This window comes from Ostrinia nubilalis, chromosome 23 (assembly GCF_963855985.1).
Source record: "Ostrinia nubilalis chromosome 23, ilOstNubi1.1, whole genome shotgun sequence".
Taxonomy (NCBI): Eukaryota; Metazoa; Arthropoda; class Insecta; order Lepidoptera; family Crambidae; genus Ostrinia; species Ostrinia nubilalis.
Genome location: NC_087110.1, coordinates 397564 through 415015, shown reverse-complemented (window position 1 = coordinate 415015; position 17452 = coordinate 397564). Strand labels below are relative to the sequence as shown.

Sequence of the window (17452 nt, the reverse complement as noted above, 5' to 3'; positions counted from 1 at the left end):
GACCTACCTCATCATCATCATCATTTCAGCCATAGGACGTCCACTGCTGAACATAGGCCTCCCCTAATGCTTTCCACGTTGATCGATTGGTAGCAGCCTGCATCCAGCGCTTCTCTGCTACCTTTACGATGTCGTCACTCCACCTTGTAGGTGGACGTCCCACGCTGCGTTTTTTGGTACGCGGCCTCCATTCCAGAACCTTGCTGCCCCATCGGCCGTCAGTTCTGCGTACTATATGCCCTATGTGACCTACCTATGGTGAGGATGCTGTCGTTGCTACGTCGCCGGTCCTGGTCACGTGGTGCGGGCAGCGCGACGGCAGCCGGCTTGGTGCGCAGGTAGCGGAAGGATGCGCGAGCGAGTGACCCGCTGTGACCTGCTGAGCCCCGTTGTGACCTGCTGTGCCCCACTGTGACCTACTGTGACCTGCTGTGACCTGCTGTGTCTCGCTGAGACCTGCTGTGCCCCGCTGTGACCTACTGTGACCTACCTATGGTGAGTATACTGTCGTTGCTACGTCGCCGGTCCTGGTCACGTGGTGCGGGCAGCGCGACGGCAGCCGGCTTGGTGCGCAGGTAGCGGAAGGAGTGCGCGAGCGAGTGACCCGCTGTGACCTGCTGTGAGCCGCTGTGACCCTCTGTGACCTGCTGTGACCTACCTCATCATCATCATCTCAGCCATAGGACGTCCACTGCTGAACATAGGCCTCCCCTAATGCTTTCCACGTTGATCGATTGGTAGCAGCCTGCATCCAGCGCTTCCCTGCTACCTTTACGATGTCGTCGGTCCACCTTGTAGGTGGACGTCCCACGCTGCGTTTTTTGGTACGCGGCCTCCATTCCAGAACCTTGCTGCCCCATCGGCCGTTAGTTCTGCGTACTATATGCCCTATGTGACCTACCTATGGTGAGGATGCTGTCGTTGCTACGTCGGCGGTCCTGGTCACGTGGTGCGGGCAGCGCGACGGCAGCCGGCTTGGTGCGCAGGTAGCGGAAGGAGTGCGCGAGCGAGTGACCCGCTGTGACCAGCTGTGACCTGCAGTGACCTGCTGTGACCTACCTCATCATCATCATCATCATCTCAGCCATAGGACGTCCACTGCTGAACATAGGCCTCCCCTAATGCTTTCCACGTTGATCGATTGGTAGCAGCCTGCATCCAGCGCTTCCCTGCTACCTTTACGATGTCGTCACTCCACCTTGTGGGTGGACGTCCCACGCTGCGTTTTCCGGTACGCGGCCTCCATTCCAGAACCTTGCTGCCCCATCGGCCGTCAGTTCTGCGTACTATATGCCCTATGTGACCTACCTATGGTAAGTATACTGTCGTTGCTACGTCGCCGGTCCTGGTCACGTGGCGCGGGCAGCGCGACGGCGGCCGGCTTGGTGCGCAGGTAGCGGAAGGAGTGCGCGAGCGAGTGACCCGCTGTGACCTGTGACCTGCTGTGCCCCGCTGTGACCTTGCTGTGACCAGCTGTAACCTGCTGTGCCCCGCTGCGACCTGCTGTGACCGACCTATGGTAAGTATACTGTCGTTGCTACGTCGCCGGTCCTGGTCACGTGGCGCGGGCAGCGCGACGGCGGCCGGCTTGGTGCGCAGGTAGCGGAAGGAGTGCGCGAGCGCTCGCAGCTGAGGGCTGCGGTAGGCGCCGGTGACGCGCGCTGAGCGAAGCGAGCGCAGGTCGAAGCTGTTCTCCGACTCGGAGCGCATGTAGTCGCGTAAGCTGCGCATAAAGTTACCATGATCAGAGGTGGAATTGTGTAAAGCCATCATCACCGGTCAACAAAAAAAAATTTTTTAACAAAAAAAAAAGATTTTACTTATTATATTCTGATTATATAAGCAAATTTATATAAAAAAAGTGCGATTACAAATCGAAAATATTTGCTCTTTAAAGAGTTATAGCGATTTGAATTTTCCATCTTCATAGTAAAATGTCTCTAAAGAAACACGTCACATTCTCATTGGGATAGATATATTTATAGATAATTATGGGGGCTTATTCGCAAGAACAAGGGGCACGCTTTCATCAAAATATAATGGGATTTGAGAGACGACGTTACCAAGGCCAGTAAACTGAAAGCATAATAGGGTTAGATTTTTATGAGAAAAATTTTCTATGGAACATGACAGGAAATTAGAACTGTTCATTTTTAATAAATATTTGGACTTTATTTTCAATTTTCTCTTGTGAGAATGAATCTTAAATGGATGTTTGGTATGTTTTAATAATTAGAAAGAATGAAAGAAAGAAAGAAAAAAAAATATTTGTCAACAAATTAAATCATCTCTATGTTCATGTTTCATACATTCATTGATATGAATTTTTCTATTTTTTACACATAAAAGCAAATTCAGAATTTTTTTTTGTTGTTATTCTTATTTCTAGGTATTAAAGCAATAAAAATAAGCTATGCATAACCCGTGCGCAAAAATGCTGTAGACAGTTGTAATCATTTGACAGCACCTGATGTCATGCCCTGAGTGCCCAAGCAACTGCACTCAGGAGGATTTGATGAGTGCTACTGACAACGCCACTCTTGTGGCGGAGTTTTGGGCTGACACTGTGTAGGTTTGTTGTCGACACGAAAAGAAGAAGAAGTTCATAACGTACCATAAAGTCAGATATACAAGGCGTTTGACAGAATATTCGTACGTTATGAACTGTCAAATGATAACGATTGCTTTACACAATTCCACCTCTGGGGCCTCATACAATACAAATAATATCTCTTAAAGTGTCAACTATTGGGCATGTCTTGTTGTTCTGACCACAAAATATAACAGAAGGTAAACTCATGTATGTACCTCGCTTTGCATACCTCTCTCGCTCGCACGCTCGGCCGTCGCGCTAGGGTTGTATTGTCATGTGTTGCGTTTATTTCGTTATGATAGAAAAATGTAACTCTTAATACTATGCAAGAAAGACAATAACAGATATCCACGTATACTTATTTATATTTAGTACGTTATTATAGTAATAGTTTGCAAACAAATACACGAGAAGGAAGTAGTATTTAGTTGAGTGGTTGACACTATTATCCAACTAATATTATAAATGCGAAAGTTTGGATGTCTGGATGTTTGTTGCTCTTTCACGCGATCACTACTGAACGGATTTTGATGTAACTTTACAGTATTATTGTTTATAACCCTGAATAATATATAGGCTATAATTTATGACGATCTGTGACAAACTAAATTTCACGCGGGTGAAGCCGCGGGCAAAAGCTAGTTATCTAATAATTCCTAAAACCTCTCTAAACAATTAGATATTCCTAATAATTGAGTTGGCTTTCAATTTCAATTGAAATTCAAATAAATAACTTACTTATCCCCGAATCAACTGGTAATTTAAAAAATGAAAATTCGGCATTTAATGATGAGTTTAAGCAACCAAATACCGAACAATTAAAATACGACTTTTTCTGTTCACTCATTTTCGTCAATTGCGCAAAACAAAATAATATCACAGGCGGTTGACCAGCGCGTGACTCAAGCGAACCACAGGGAACGTGTGGCGAACGTCTGTCTGTCGCGCCACGTCGCGCTCGCATTCGTCCAAGACAGTCTTGCTCGAGCGGTGTCTATGTGTGCGTGGCTCGAGCGCGTTTAGTATGGAGTTTGTCTTCTGTTATATTTTGTGTTCTGACAGAGTAAAATAGGATAACACCCATTCTTTTCGTAAATATCATAAAAGGCGGCTATATGCGAACATCATGTTAGATCCCCAAAACGTCAGGCTAGAGTAGAAAATGCAGGCAAAACAATTCTAGATTACATCAATTTTAGGCATTCAAGATCTACAAAAAATTTAAGTAAAAGCAACTTACACTAGCAGTCGTTGTTTCTTCTTCTGGTTGTTCATGACGTCGGGCATCGAACGGGATTTCTCTAACTTCTGCGGCGTCAGGAATACCGCGCTTCGCACCGCTGGGGATAGCACTGGAAACATTACATATTGGGCAGAATTATTATCAGTGAACTTAAAAAAAGCAACAAAGGAAAGGGGAAACAGTAATCCAAAAGGTCCTTTAACTTTTTAACCGGGAATAATGGTCTGGTTAGGTAAGGCTAAAAATTGTAAGGTATTCCCACTTTTACTAAAACTTTAGCCCAACCTTTAAAGTCTTCATTGGGTTTCGATTCCTTGACGCTGGCACAATCGATGTTGGCAGAAGATGTAGGTGACCCCTGTGGCTGTAGGAGACCTGTATAGTTTTCTGGGTCTCCTGCATGAGTGTGTACTAGATACGACCAAGACGTCCTCGTCGGTCTTGTCTTCCCAAAATAGCTTGGGATTGCATACATTGGACTGGTTGCGAAGTCTTAGAATCTCGTAACCTTTAACATTTCCATTTGGCTTTTCCTCCTCGGTACTGTAACCATAGCCGTAGCCGAGCTAGACTCTGTATAGTGACAGACTTACATGGTTTTCTGCATAGCTTTGCATGAATATGCCTGGTTATGAAGTCATAAAACTAGGGATGTTATAGATAATATGTAGTTTTGGTTATGGATACGGTTACGGATATAGGAATAATATTATACCGGTTTCGGTTACGAATATTTTTTTTTCCGGATATCCGAAAGTTTCGGTTACGGTTACGGATAATCTGTGCTTTAGAATGTAAAAAAATAAAAATTGATTCCAGATGGCATTATAAAGGTAAATCAGGCAGACAGACATGTTATGCCTTTTCATTATAATGCTATACATAAACAATTTAAACTGCCTACATCCGAAACTATCCGAAACATTTGAATCGGTTACGGTTACGGTTTCGGATATTTTTTATTTCGGATATCCGAAAGTTTCGGTTACGGTTACGGATATCCATAGCCCTGCATAAAACCCTACCTTTAAGGTCTCCATTGGGCTTCTCCTCCTCGATGCTGAAGCCGTCATTCACGTACCCCACCGGCGAGAAGTCCACGGAGCGCTTCTTGAGAATCAGCGAGCCCTTGCGCTTGCTCACGTTGCTCTGGCCCGAACTGGTGCGGGCTACTTTACTGCCGGATGGAGGGAGAATGAGTTTCAATATTTTTTTTGGTACTTTTTTATTTTTATAAAGGTGCTCCTTCACCTGGAGCATTCACTTGTAACGCTTCATTAATGTAATGTTCGACTCTGTAGCGTTACATTAAGCAAAACTTGGTAAAGTTGTTCTTAAATATAAGTCCTAGGAAGTAAAAAGTTACATACAAAGGAAAATATAGTCGCACAGCGTGCTATGGAGAGGGCTATGCTTGGTATTTCTTTGCGAGATCGAATCAGAAATGAGGAAATCCGTAAACGAACCAAAGTTGCTGACATAGCCCGACGGATTAGCAAGCTGAAGTGGCAATGGGCAGGGCATATAGTACGCAGAACTGATGGCCGATGGGGCAGCAAGGTTCTGGAATGGAGGCCGCGTACCGGAAAACGCAGCGTGGGACGTCCACCTACAAGGTGGACTGACGACATCGTAAAGGTAGCAGGGAAGCGCTGGATGCAGGCTGCTACCAATCGATCAACGTGAAAAGCATTAGGGGAGACCTATGTTCAGCAGTGGACGTCCTATGGCTGAAATGATGATGATGATGAAGTAAAAAGTAAGATGTATCAAAATTGAATTAAAAATATGCATGGGTTTGGGTTACGTACTGCAGAAAACAGTCTGCTTGTTGCGATTTCATGGACAGGTATCACGGTATCACAAACTTTTTACACAGTTGCTCCAAAGATGCACTGCGATGTCAACAGGCGTGGAAATAGTAAGTGGAAATGTTAATGGTGTTGACCGCGCATGAAACACTTTTTGGAGCATTTACTGAGCAGCTGGATGCGGGCAGCGCATGAGATCGTTGTGGAAACCTTTAGGAGGTATTTGTTCTGTCTGAGGATCTGTTTGAGGATGTCCTTTGGCTGAAATGATGACAATGAATGGAAATGGACTCACTCGTGCACTGCGTTAGAGCCGTGCAATCTTGCATGTTCCTGCTCGAAGTACTCGTACAGGCGGTTGGTCCACTCGCCCACGCCGCGCACGTGCAGCCAGATGTGCTCTAGGAGAAAATTACATGTTATAAATTCATGCAAGAAATACCTGTAGGAAAACCAAGGTAACCGATACAGTTTGCAGAGCTACCAAATTTTAAGGGCATAAATAGTTAAGTAGGTGGCTTGCAGGGGGTGTAGTGTGAGTTTACTTCAAACGCATTCGATGTGGACTACGTAAAAAAGTGAGATAAAAATGTATGACGGATTATATAGCGCGCTTGACGGAAACTTGCAAGAACTAAAATCTTCGTCGATATCGAATGTGTTTGACGTAAACTCACACTACGCCCCCAGAACTGAACTGTGCTGTTGAGGCAGAAAAGTTCTCGAGTGACAACCACAGAATGACGGTGGACCACTCGGTGGATTGACGGTCTGGTGAAGCCACGGGAGATTTAGGTAGCACAAGGATCGTTCGTTCCCGAAGCAGTCATCATTAACATCATCAACAGCCCTTTACAGACCACTGCTGGACTATGAGCCTCCTCTACTATAGTGGAGGGGGTTTTGCCATAATCCCCACGCCTGGCAGGCGGGTTAGAGATCGCAGTGTAAAATATTGATGTTTTTCAGAGAGCGCTGTTGCCCGTTCTCTGTTTGATCTGTAGTCCCTAAGTCGCCTCTTACGACACCCGCGAGAAGAGTAGGGGTTGGTGACAAATGTATTCTACTCTGCCGTCGTCACACGGCACGGTCCCGAAGCAACGGTAGAGTTAATACTGGGACTTTTAATAAATAATAAAATGTGTTTTATAGTTCTGTGCTTCTGACTTACCAGTTTGCTCAGGTGCACTACTGATGGTGAAGGGATGCCACTCGTAAGCGGCGACGGCCGGCACGTTCACAAACACGTAGTCGCCCGCTCGGAACTCGAAGTGCGGCGGACGCTTCACCACCAGGTGTGTGACGCGCGACGGGAGAAGGATACCGGAGGATATGTAGCTCTTGCCGTGTTCAGACCTAAGGGGAATAAGGAAGAATTTGGTGAAGCTCATTTTGATGCTCCACTTCCCACTCCATCAGAGACTGACAACTTTAAGGCCCAGGAGTTCTATAACCTTTGGGCCATAAACAATGGTTTTATAAATTACTGGGCCATAAACCTGATCGATTCCATTAACTCGGGAATCTAGGATTTGTCACCAAGCATACAGAAAATAAGAAGATAATTTATAATGTTTAGATTAGAGCATGAACTATTTATAAAAGGAACATGATTCTTATGATGATAGAAAATTCAAATGCGCTTCTTTCAAATTACACTTCTTAAAGTTGTATTTTTTTTTTTTTTTTTTAGGAGGCAAACGACGATATTTTATCAAAGACAGATTTGCTTGAGACACCAGTTTTAAAAAGTATGAAGTGCCACTTAAGACTTGTTGGAAGGCCACCAGAGACTTTAAAGGTAGTGTGAACAAGAGCGAAGCAAGCATCCAGCAACTTACCTCACCCACAAGGTGGACCAACGACCTCATAAAGATAGCAGGAAGGCGCGCCGCTACCAATAGCGGCCTGCGGCCAGCGCCTTCCTGCTACCTTTACCAACCAGGCGCGGGCGATGTGGAAATCATTGGGGGAGGCCTATTTCTATTTCTATAAATATTTTGTAAATGTCATATTTTAGGTCTACCTTTTTTTATATTTTATTTTGTATTTATGTAAATAAATTGATATTTTATTTTAACTGCAGCGCCCTCTGTTGCGCGCCTTTTTGCCAGGAAGTGTTACGAACCGACACAAATTTTATAGTTCCAAAATACTGAACTGTCCTGTCCATGGCATTGACGGTGGGGCGCCACGCCACTGTCAATACCGGATCGCTGGTTCCGATTTTTGCCATGTTGGAAACCATATAGTTGAACGATAGTGGCGCCCCCCTGTCATTGAGTTTGGTGGGACAGTTCAGCGTGGGTCATCTATATTGGTAAACCGTCAAAAGTCAAAGTCAAAGTCAAAATTTCTTTATTTGTTTAGACTAATAAATAGTTCTTACAAATCGTCATATGCTCTTAAGGAGCTTCTACATGTCTCATAATCTTTTTACCCTACCAGCGCTTCGAGACCAACATTTGGCAAGTGCTGAGAAGAAGCGCCGCAACAAACTCAGTCACCACTGTCTGCCGGTTAATATAAATAAATAGAAATAGTAGTAGTAGGTACATTCGATTCAGGAGTCACTGTCACTGTCAAAAGGGCGCATAATTGGCGTAATAACCCCCATGTTGGTACCCGCTGAAAACCAGCTTCGTGATTTGACGACTTGTGTGTGTCATGTCACGATTTTCGCTGAGCGGGCGCCTTTTCAGCATGGCTCAGTAATATTTAACCTCTGTACATGTATGTATGCACATAAATGTTAATGCTGAATAAAGGTATTCTATTCTATTCAATTTTTCTACACATCGGTTGTAGAGGCGGATACAGCTCTGAACGATCTCCCGCATCTCTCTCTGTTGCCATGAATGTCTCATTGCCACTGTACATGAAGGTAGATGTATCGCTGGATGCAGGCCGCTACCAAACGGGCGATGTGAAAATAATTGGGGGAGGCCTATGTTCAGCAGTGGACGTCCTATGGGTGAAATGATGATGACCTCACCTCATCCACACGAGGCGCACGACCCGCTCGATGACGTAGACGGTGCCCGGCAGCACGAACCACTTCCAGAAGTTGGGCCCGTGGAACAGAAGCAGCACCCAGAACGGGATGTACAGCAGGTGCGTCCAGTAGAACACCTGCCATAAATAAACAAATAAAGTCCTTTATTGCTTCTACAACTTACTTAGCTAGTTACAATAATGTTGTTGATTGATTGACATAGTATAAGGAAGCAATTGGAGGTGGTTTCATAATAAAAAGTGTCTGTAACATCTTATCCTGGTGTCAAAGACTTAGGTAGTGGGTGCAAAGCACAGCGATGCTATCTTTACTTGAACGAATAGTTAAATCCAATCTAAAAAGGACAAGTAGGTAATCACAGCGATGGGATCTTTACTTTAGCGATTAGTAAAAACCAATCTGAAGAGCCCGAGTACGGGGACAGTCACTATTCACAAATATGCACGATATAATATCTGCAAGTACTGTAGTACAATACAATTGGAATAGAAATTTAAATGAAACTCGAAATAGAAGAAGTGGAAGTCGAAGAAGTCAGAATCAAAGCTGAAATGAGGATCGATGTTGCACTTGTGTCGGAAGTCGAAGTCGAATTGAATCGAAATAGAAATACAAGTCGTTAAAAGTGAAAGTAGTCGGGCTTTTAAAGACTTTATTCTCGAGGTCGAAGTGGAAACAAACTCAAACAAAAGGTGGACTTGTACTCTAAAAATCAAAGTGAAAGTCGAAAAGTAGTCTTGGTAAGCTGGAATGAAAACATCAAATGAACCTCAAAGTCAAAGTCAAAATTTCTTTATTTGTTTAGTAGACTAATAAATAGTTCTTACAAATCGTCATTTTGCTCTTAAGGAGCCTCTACATGTCTCATAATCTTTTTACCCTACCAGCGCTTCGAGACCAACATTTGGCAAGTGCTGAGAAGAAGCGCCGCAACAAACTCAGTCACCACTGTCTGCCGGTTAATATACAATAAACCTCAATATATTAAACCTCACCTCAAAACTCCCCCCTCGCCTTATACACGGCTGGCTGCAACCGAACACGATGGCCAGTACGAGGCACAGCGCAACACCTGTGGGGTTGGCGCAGCCCGCCACCAAACCGAACAGCCCCGGCCGTGACGTCAGCAGCCACTCGTTCAGCGTGTAGTTGTTGGCGTTCGTGATGGGGTCGTTCACCACGATCAGACCTGGGAATAGATTTGTTGTTTTGGTAATGTCTAAGGAGGTAGAAATGGAAGTGGGGAAGTGAAAGTCGATGTGAAAATTGAGATAGAAGTAGGTAGAAGTGGAAGAAATAATTTACAAACACTACGTCTTGTTTCTACAGCTAGGACTGTTCATGACACATGGTGGTGGTTACGGTTGCCGGTATGGTGGGTACAATTCAAGGCACAATATCAGCAAAAACTCAGCACTCTAAAGAGCCCCGTTCGTCACACACTAATAAATACGTGGTAACTGTGGTAAGTAGTCAAGGCCAAAGGGCGCCCTCAAAATAGAGGAAAGACTTGTAGCGGCAAATGGAAGGCGACAAAAATGTATAGTCTGACCTGCTGTACTTTCGACTTACTGAAGTTACAAAGGTGCATGATGGTATGAACCACGCTGTATACAGCCACCAGGACCCCGGTGAGCTTGTGCAGGTAGATGTGGTGGTCGAGCGGCAGCTACTAAAATCATTGGAGAAGGTCTATGTCCAGCAGTGGACGTCCTGTGGCTGAAATGACGATTATGACATGTTTCTCTTCGACTTACTGAAGTTACAAAGATGCATGATGGTATGCACCACGCTGTATACAGCCACGAGTACGCCGGTGAGCTTGTGCAGGTAGATGTGGTGGTCGAGCGGCAGCAGACGCCTTGTAGCTGATACTGTATCCGCCATGATGATGAAGAAATGTTTGGCTTTTACTTACTAAAGTTACAAAGGTGCATGATGGTATGAACCACGCTGTAGATAGCCACCAGGACTCCAGTGAGCTTGTGCAGGTAGATGGTCAACTGGTAGCGACTAAAGGTCATTGGAGAAGGTCTATGTCCAGCAGTGGACGTCCTGTGACTGAAATGACGATTATGAAATGTTTCTCTTCGACTTACTGAAGTTGCAAAGGTGCATGATGGTATGCACCACGCTGTATATAGCCACGAGGACCCCAGTGAGCTTGTGCAGGTAGATGTGGTGGTCGAGCGGCAGCGGACACCTTGTAGCTGTAAATGATGATCTAATATCTGACTTACTGAAGTTGCAAAGGTGCATGATGGTATGCACCACGCTGTATATAACCACGAGGACCCCAGTGAGCTTGTGCAGGTAGATGTGGTGGTCGAGCGGCAGGGCGGCGGAGAGCAGACATAGCTCGATGGATTAGAGGAAGGGAAGGGATTAATGAAGTCGTTGGATACAGGCTGCTTCCAACCAGCTGATTTGAAAAAGCTTTCAAGAGTAGACGACCCTTGGGTGGCTGTAATGAAAATGAGGTCTGACTTACTGAAGTTACAAAGATGATAGTATGCACCACGCTGTATATAGCCACCAGGACCCCAGTAAGCTTGTGCAGGTAGATGTGGTGGTCGAGCGGCAGCGGACGCCTTGTAGCTGATACTGTATCTGCCATGATGATGACGAAATGTTTGGCTTCGACTTACTGAAGTTGCACAGGTGCATGATAGTATGCACCACGCTGTATATAGCCACGAGTACGCCAGTGAGTTTGTGCAGGTCGGTGTTGATGCTGCCCCAGCATCTTAAGTCATTGAGAGGGGAAGAATATGATATAATTTCAGACTTACTGAAGTTACAAAGATGCATGATGGTATGCACCACGCTGTATACAGCCACCAGGACCCCGGTGAGCTTGTGCAGGTAGATGTTGTGATCGAGCGACTGCGACTAAAGGTCATTAGAGAAGATCCATGTCCATCATGACATTCTATGACTGACATGATGATGACGAAATGTTTACTTTACTGAAGCTTCGACTTACTGAAGTTGCAAAGGTGCATGATGGTATGCACCACGCTGTATATAGCCACCAGGACCCCAGTGAGCTTGTGCAGGTAGATGTGGTGGTCGAGCGGAAGCGTACACTCTGTAGCTGACTTGATGACGACGTAATATTGTCTGACTTCAACTTACTGAAGTTACAAAGGTGCCTGATGGTATGCACCACACTATAGATAGCCACCAGGACCCCAGTGAGCTTGTGCAGGTAGCTGCTCGACCACCAGGTCGAGCGGCAGGGACTAAAGTCACTGGGGGAGACCTGTAGCTGACATGATGATGTATTCTTTAACTTACTGAAGTTGCACAGATGCATGATGCTATGAACCACGCTGTATATAGCCACGAGTACCCTAGTGAGCTTGTGCAGGTAGATGTGGTGGTCGAGCGGCAGCGAACGCCTTGTAGCTGATATGATGACATCATCTTTGACTTACTGGATACAAGTTGCTTCCAAATGGCCGATCTGAAAAGTCCTTCAAAAGTGGACGACCCGTAGCTGTAATGTTTAACTTACTGAAGTTACAAAGGTGCATGATGGTATGAACCACGCTGTATATAGCCACGAGTACGCCGGTGAGTTTGTGCAGGTAGATGTGGTGGTCGAGCGGCAGCAGACGCCTTGTAGCTGATACTGTATCCGCCATGATGATGAAGAAATGTTTGGCTTTTACTTACTAAAGTTGCAAAGGTGCATGATGGTATGAACCACGCTGTATATAGCCACCAGGACCCCAGTGAGCTTGTGCAGGTTGATGTGGTGGTCGAGCGGCAACAACTGAAGTCTTCCCCCAATGACGTTTCGTGGTATAATTTCAAACTTACTGAAGTTACAAAGGTGCATGATGGTATACACCACACTATAGATAGCCATCAGTACGCCAGTGAGCTTGTGCAGGTAGATGTGGTGGTCGAGCGGCAGCAGACGTCTTGTGGCTGGCGATGGTGACTAATTGATGATGATAATGTTTAACTTACTGAAGTTACAAAGGTGCATGATGGTATGCACCACGCTGTAGATGGCCACCAGGACTCCAGTGAGCTGTGGTAGTCGAGCGGAAGCGTACACTCTGTAGCTGACTTGATGACGACGTAATATTGTCTGACTTCAACTTACTGAAGTTGCAAAGATGCATGATGGTATGAACCACGCTGTATATAGCCACCAGGACCACGGTGAGCTTGTGCAGGTAGATGTGGTGGTCGAGCGGCAGGGACTAAAATCATTGGGGGAGGTTTTTTTTATTTTTTATCCACAACGAGGAAGCTCTTGGCCTGTATCTAACCTGATGGTAAGTGACGATCAGGCCGAAGGTGGAAGCGAGCTTCACCCGGAATCCTCAACCACGGAGGAACTGGCTATCTTACCTCTAACTGTAAGGTCCATGTTTAGCAGTGGACAATCCGTGGCTGTAATGATAATGAGGACTTACTGAAGTTACAAAGATGCATGATGGTATGCACCACGCTGTATACAGCCACCAGGACCCCAGTTAGCTTGTGCAGGTAGATGTGGTGGTCGAGCGGCAGCGGACACCTTGTAGCTGATATGATGACATCATCTTTGACTTACTGGATACAAGCTGCTTCCAAATGGCCGATCTGAAAAGTCCTTCAAAAGTGGACGACCCGTAGCTGTAATGATGAACGTATATCTAACTTACTGAAGTTACAAAGGTGCATGATGGTGTGCACCACGCTGTATATAGCCACAAGGACTCCAGTGAGCTTGTGCAGGTAGTTATACGTGGTGGTCGAGCGGCAGCGACTAAAATCATTGGGGGAGGTCCATGTTTAGCAGTGGACAATCCGTGGCTGTAATGATAATGAGGACTTACTGAAGTTGCACAGGTGCATGATGGTATGAACCACGCTGTATATAGCCACCAGGACTCCAGTGAGCTTGTGCAGGTAGATGAGGTAGATGTGGTGGTCGAGCGGCTGCGGACACCTTGTAGCTGATATGATGATGACGTGTCGTCATGTCTGACTTACTGAAGTTACAAAGATGCATGATGGTATGAACCACGCTGTATACAGCCACCAACACCCCGGTAAGCTTGTGCAAGTAGATGTGGTGGTCGAGCGGCAGGAACTAAAGCCACTGGGGGAGACCTGGGACTAATTATGTCGCTAATGAATTTTTGTCTTCGACTTACTGAAGTTGCACAGGTGCATAATAGTGTGCACCACGCTGTATACAGCCACCAGCACCCCGGTGAGCTTGTGCAGGTAGATGTGGTGGTCGAGCGGCAGGGCGGCGGAGAGCCCGCGGGCTCGCAGCTGCGTGATGCAGTGCCGCAGCATCAGCACCAGCACCCACGCGCAGTTGAAGTTCAGGCACTGGCCTACAGGAGGAAGATAGAATAGAAAATGAAAAAATGAAAATGAAATATTTTGTTCAGTGACACAAAACAACATAAAAAATGAAGACAAAAGCAAAACTAAATAGAGTGGGTAATATGTTACCGAAACGGTATCCACTCATAGATTTTAATTAATTTTGTCCCCGTGTCGTCGTCGTCGTCGTCGTTTCAGCCAAATGACGTCCACTGCTGGACAAAGGCCTCCTCCAAGGTTTTCCACAATGCACGGTCCTGCGCTGCCCGCATCCAGGCTCTTCCCGCGACCTTTACGAGATCGTCGGTCCACCTAGTAGGAGGCCTGCCCACGCTACGTGAGTACGTGTCCCCGTGTAGCAGAGCGGAATACCTCGGTATTCTGATCTTCCCTCTTCCACCTTCCCGTGGATTTTTGGAGGAACACAATAGAATGGAATGTTGTTCTTATATCTGTCTCAGTGCAGCAGAGCGAAGGATCACTTAGGATCACTCCCAGTCTTCCCGTGGATTTTGTTAGAGGCGATTGAGCGCGCGCTCTTTCAAATAAGATGTGTTAGCCGTATGTTAGTTAACCGATTGCAGAATCGTAGACAAAAATTGTTTGATAACTGCATCCTCTTCAAAACGTCTAATTTGAAAAAGCCCTAAAGGAGAATTATGCGAACACCAGGAGCCCTTCTGGTGTGGTGTGATAACCTGGATATTCAACCTCAACCCTGAATATTCTGCCATTTTTGTCACGATCCCTTTGGGATGGTGCCGTAGCGCCCCAGGGCATCGCGAAATACAGTTTAGGAAACCCTGATTATAACAATGTAATGTACTCTTTCTTAGAGATAATAATTCTTATAATCAGATAAGTAACTGCTATGCGATGCTAGTGACTGACTGAACTATGCTAACTGCTGCTATGTACAAAAAATTGTATTCACTCACCACAAGCCCTCGCCACGATGACGAATCCATGGTGATGTCTATACTCAATAGCCCTCGACACGAAGAGCCCGAGGTTGACCAGGAAGAACACCGCCAGATACCCCACGAACACGTAGTTGTTCTTGAAGTACGGCAGCGAGAGCTGGTACGGCTTCAGACGGTTGAGGCGTTGTAGGAAAGACGTCGGCTCTGGAGTAGGTTTTGGGGGGACGAGCCACCGGTCTATACTGGAAGATAAAGGAACTTTTAACAATGTGGAACTTTTACCCAGCCTAATGAAACCACTTAGGCTGGGTTCCACCACCTTACTTTAACTTTATCAAACGTCAAAAGTCCGTCAAACTCCATACAAAAAACACCGGTTACTGTTAAAGTAAGATGGTGCAACTTAGTCTTAGTATTTATTCTCGATAGCAAAATATCTTTCTGCAAACACAAAAACTACTATAGGGCAATTCCCACATTTTCCACCGCTGCAACTCCTGTGTGGCCAGGATCTACTAATAATAATCAAACCAGTGTAGGTGCTAGGTTTTTCCTTTATCAGGGCATTAAACATTTTGCTGTATCAACTAAAACAGCTAATTTTTTTCCAAAAGCCCATCGTGCTTGGACAGCTGACGCTGTCAGCGTCTTCAAACATGGCGCCTGTCAGCTCAAGCAGCTGCTCGTTGCTGAACTGCTCACTTACCTGATGGATAAATTCTCCAAAAGCCCATCGTGTTTCGACAGCTGATGCCTCAATGCTTCAAAGTCGATGGCGCCCTTATTCTCTATGTCAGCGTCTTCAAACATGGCGCCCGTCAACTCAAGCAGCTGCTCGTTGCTGAACTCACTTACCTAATAGACAAATTCTCCAAAAGCCCATCTAGATTCGACAGCCGATGCCTTAACGTTTCAAAGGTGATGGCGCCCCTGTTCTCTGTACAGAGCGCCCATTAGCTCGAGCTATTCTCTGCTGCTGCTGCTCCTAACTGCTTACTTACTTACCTGATGGACAAATTCTCCAAAAGTCCATCATGCTTGGACAGCTGATGCCTTAGTGCCTCAAACGTGATGGCGCCCCTGTTCTCCTTATCTGCGTCTTCGAACATGGCGCCCGTCAACTCAAGCAGCTGCTCGTTGCTGAACTCACTTACCTAATAGACAAATTCTCCAAAAGCCCGTCATGCTTGGACAGCTGATGCCTCAATGCTTCAAAGGTGATAGCGCCCCTATTTTCTGTATCTGCGTCTTCAAACATGGCGCCCGTGAGCTCGAGCAGCTGTTCGTCGCTGAACTGCATGCCGTTCTCCTCCATGCAGGCTCGCATTACGTGCTGGAGTTCTCTGTGCTGGATAAGGCCATCGCCTAAAAAGACGAGAATAAAATATAGCGCAGAAAAAAGTACCCTAGTACACCCACTTCACCTCCCAAGGTAATCCATATTAAGTAGGGTATCTGGGGGCCATCCACATGAAAACACGTGTAAATTAAATTATTTAGTGCGATGGCCAAATCAATAATTTATGTAAAACGTTAAAGATTTCCTGGCCTGGACTTGGTATTACATGGATCTCACAACTTTTTACCGTAGAACAACTGAGTTGCGAGACTTGGTTTTTTTGACAAGTATTGTTTTTGATGGGATTACAACTATTTCTGGAAACATAAGCTATGTCAAAGAATTGGGCAAAACACTAAGGATGGTCACAAAATTTAAGCTGAAGAAATTCTTTAACCCTTAGACCAGGTTTTCATCAAAACGGAGAGGTAAAGAGACGAGAGGAATGATGTTTTGAATAAACAATCAGATTTCGTTATTTCCAAATCTCCTCTCCACTCGAAACTGAGCTCGGAAATCTGACTGGTTTGGACATCTCTCGTCTCCTCTTCTCTCCACTTTGGCAGAAACCGGGTCTTACATATTCAAACATACCCATTCCTTAGTGGTCACATTTGATTTCTGTCATTAATTTTACTCTTTTTGATTGGCCACACTCTCCGAAGGGACTCCGATCACATCCCTAAGCAGGCTCTAGATTGGAACCCCCAAGAAAAACGCAAACGTTGTCGCCCCAAGCAAACTTGGCGGCGCACTGTAGCAGACGAGGCGAAGAAGATCGGCAAGACCTAGAGCGAGATCAAGCGCGAAGCTCAAAACCGAACGCGATGGAGGACTGTTTTTGTGGACGCCCTCTGCCCCATCTAGGGACATAGGACAAGTCAAAGTAAGTCATTAATTTTACTGGCACACACTCACCATCCAAATCGTAGACCTCGAACAGGAACCGTATCTTGTCATCAGGCGTCTGCCCCGCAAAGCGGTGCACCGCCGCGATGAACTCCTGCAGCGAGATGGCACCCGAGTCGTCCTCGTCGAAGATTTGGAACACCCGCTCCGTGAAAAACGGCTGGAAGACCAGAATACGGTGAGTAAGCTCATTTTCTTCACCATGGTCATCTAATCTCTCTCTTTAAAGCTACGATAGCCGAACGGTGAAGGGATCGGACTGGCCGACTCGTGAT

General features: G+C 45.8%; 2 protein-coding genes across 2 annotated transcripts in view; both read right to left on the bottom strand.

The window, feature by feature from the left end:
• Window positions 1-17452, bottom strand: part of LOC135083429 (G protein-activated inward rectifier potassium channel 3-like) — a 177634-nt gene that overhangs the window by 81096 nt on the left and 79086 nt on the right. The window lies entirely within an intron of this gene.
• Window positions 1-17452, bottom strand: part of LOC135083434 (NADPH oxidase 5) — a 91585-nt gene that overhangs the window by 10699 nt on the left and 63434 nt on the right. The window contains exons 7-17 of the mRNA XM_063978181.1: window positions 17187-17337; window positions 16084-16294; window positions 14945-15171; window positions 13826-14014; window positions 9659-9852; window positions 8643-8779; window positions 6819-7003; window positions 5943-6048; window positions 4862-5013; window positions 3834-3945; window positions 1501-1723 (exon numbers count right to left, since the gene is read on the bottom strand). Coding sequence (XP_063834251.1) covers window positions 1501-1723; window positions 3834-3945; window positions 4862-5013; window positions 5943-6048; window positions 6819-7003; window positions 8643-8779; window positions 9659-9852; window positions 13826-14014; window positions 14945-15171; window positions 16084-16294; window positions 17187-17337 — 1887 coding nt within the window. The remainder of the gene's footprint in view (window positions 1-1500; window positions 1724-3833; window positions 3946-4861; window positions 5014-5942; window positions 6049-6818; window positions 7004-8642; window positions 8780-9658; window positions 9853-13825; window positions 14015-14944; window positions 15172-16083; window positions 16295-17186; window positions 17338-17452) is intronic.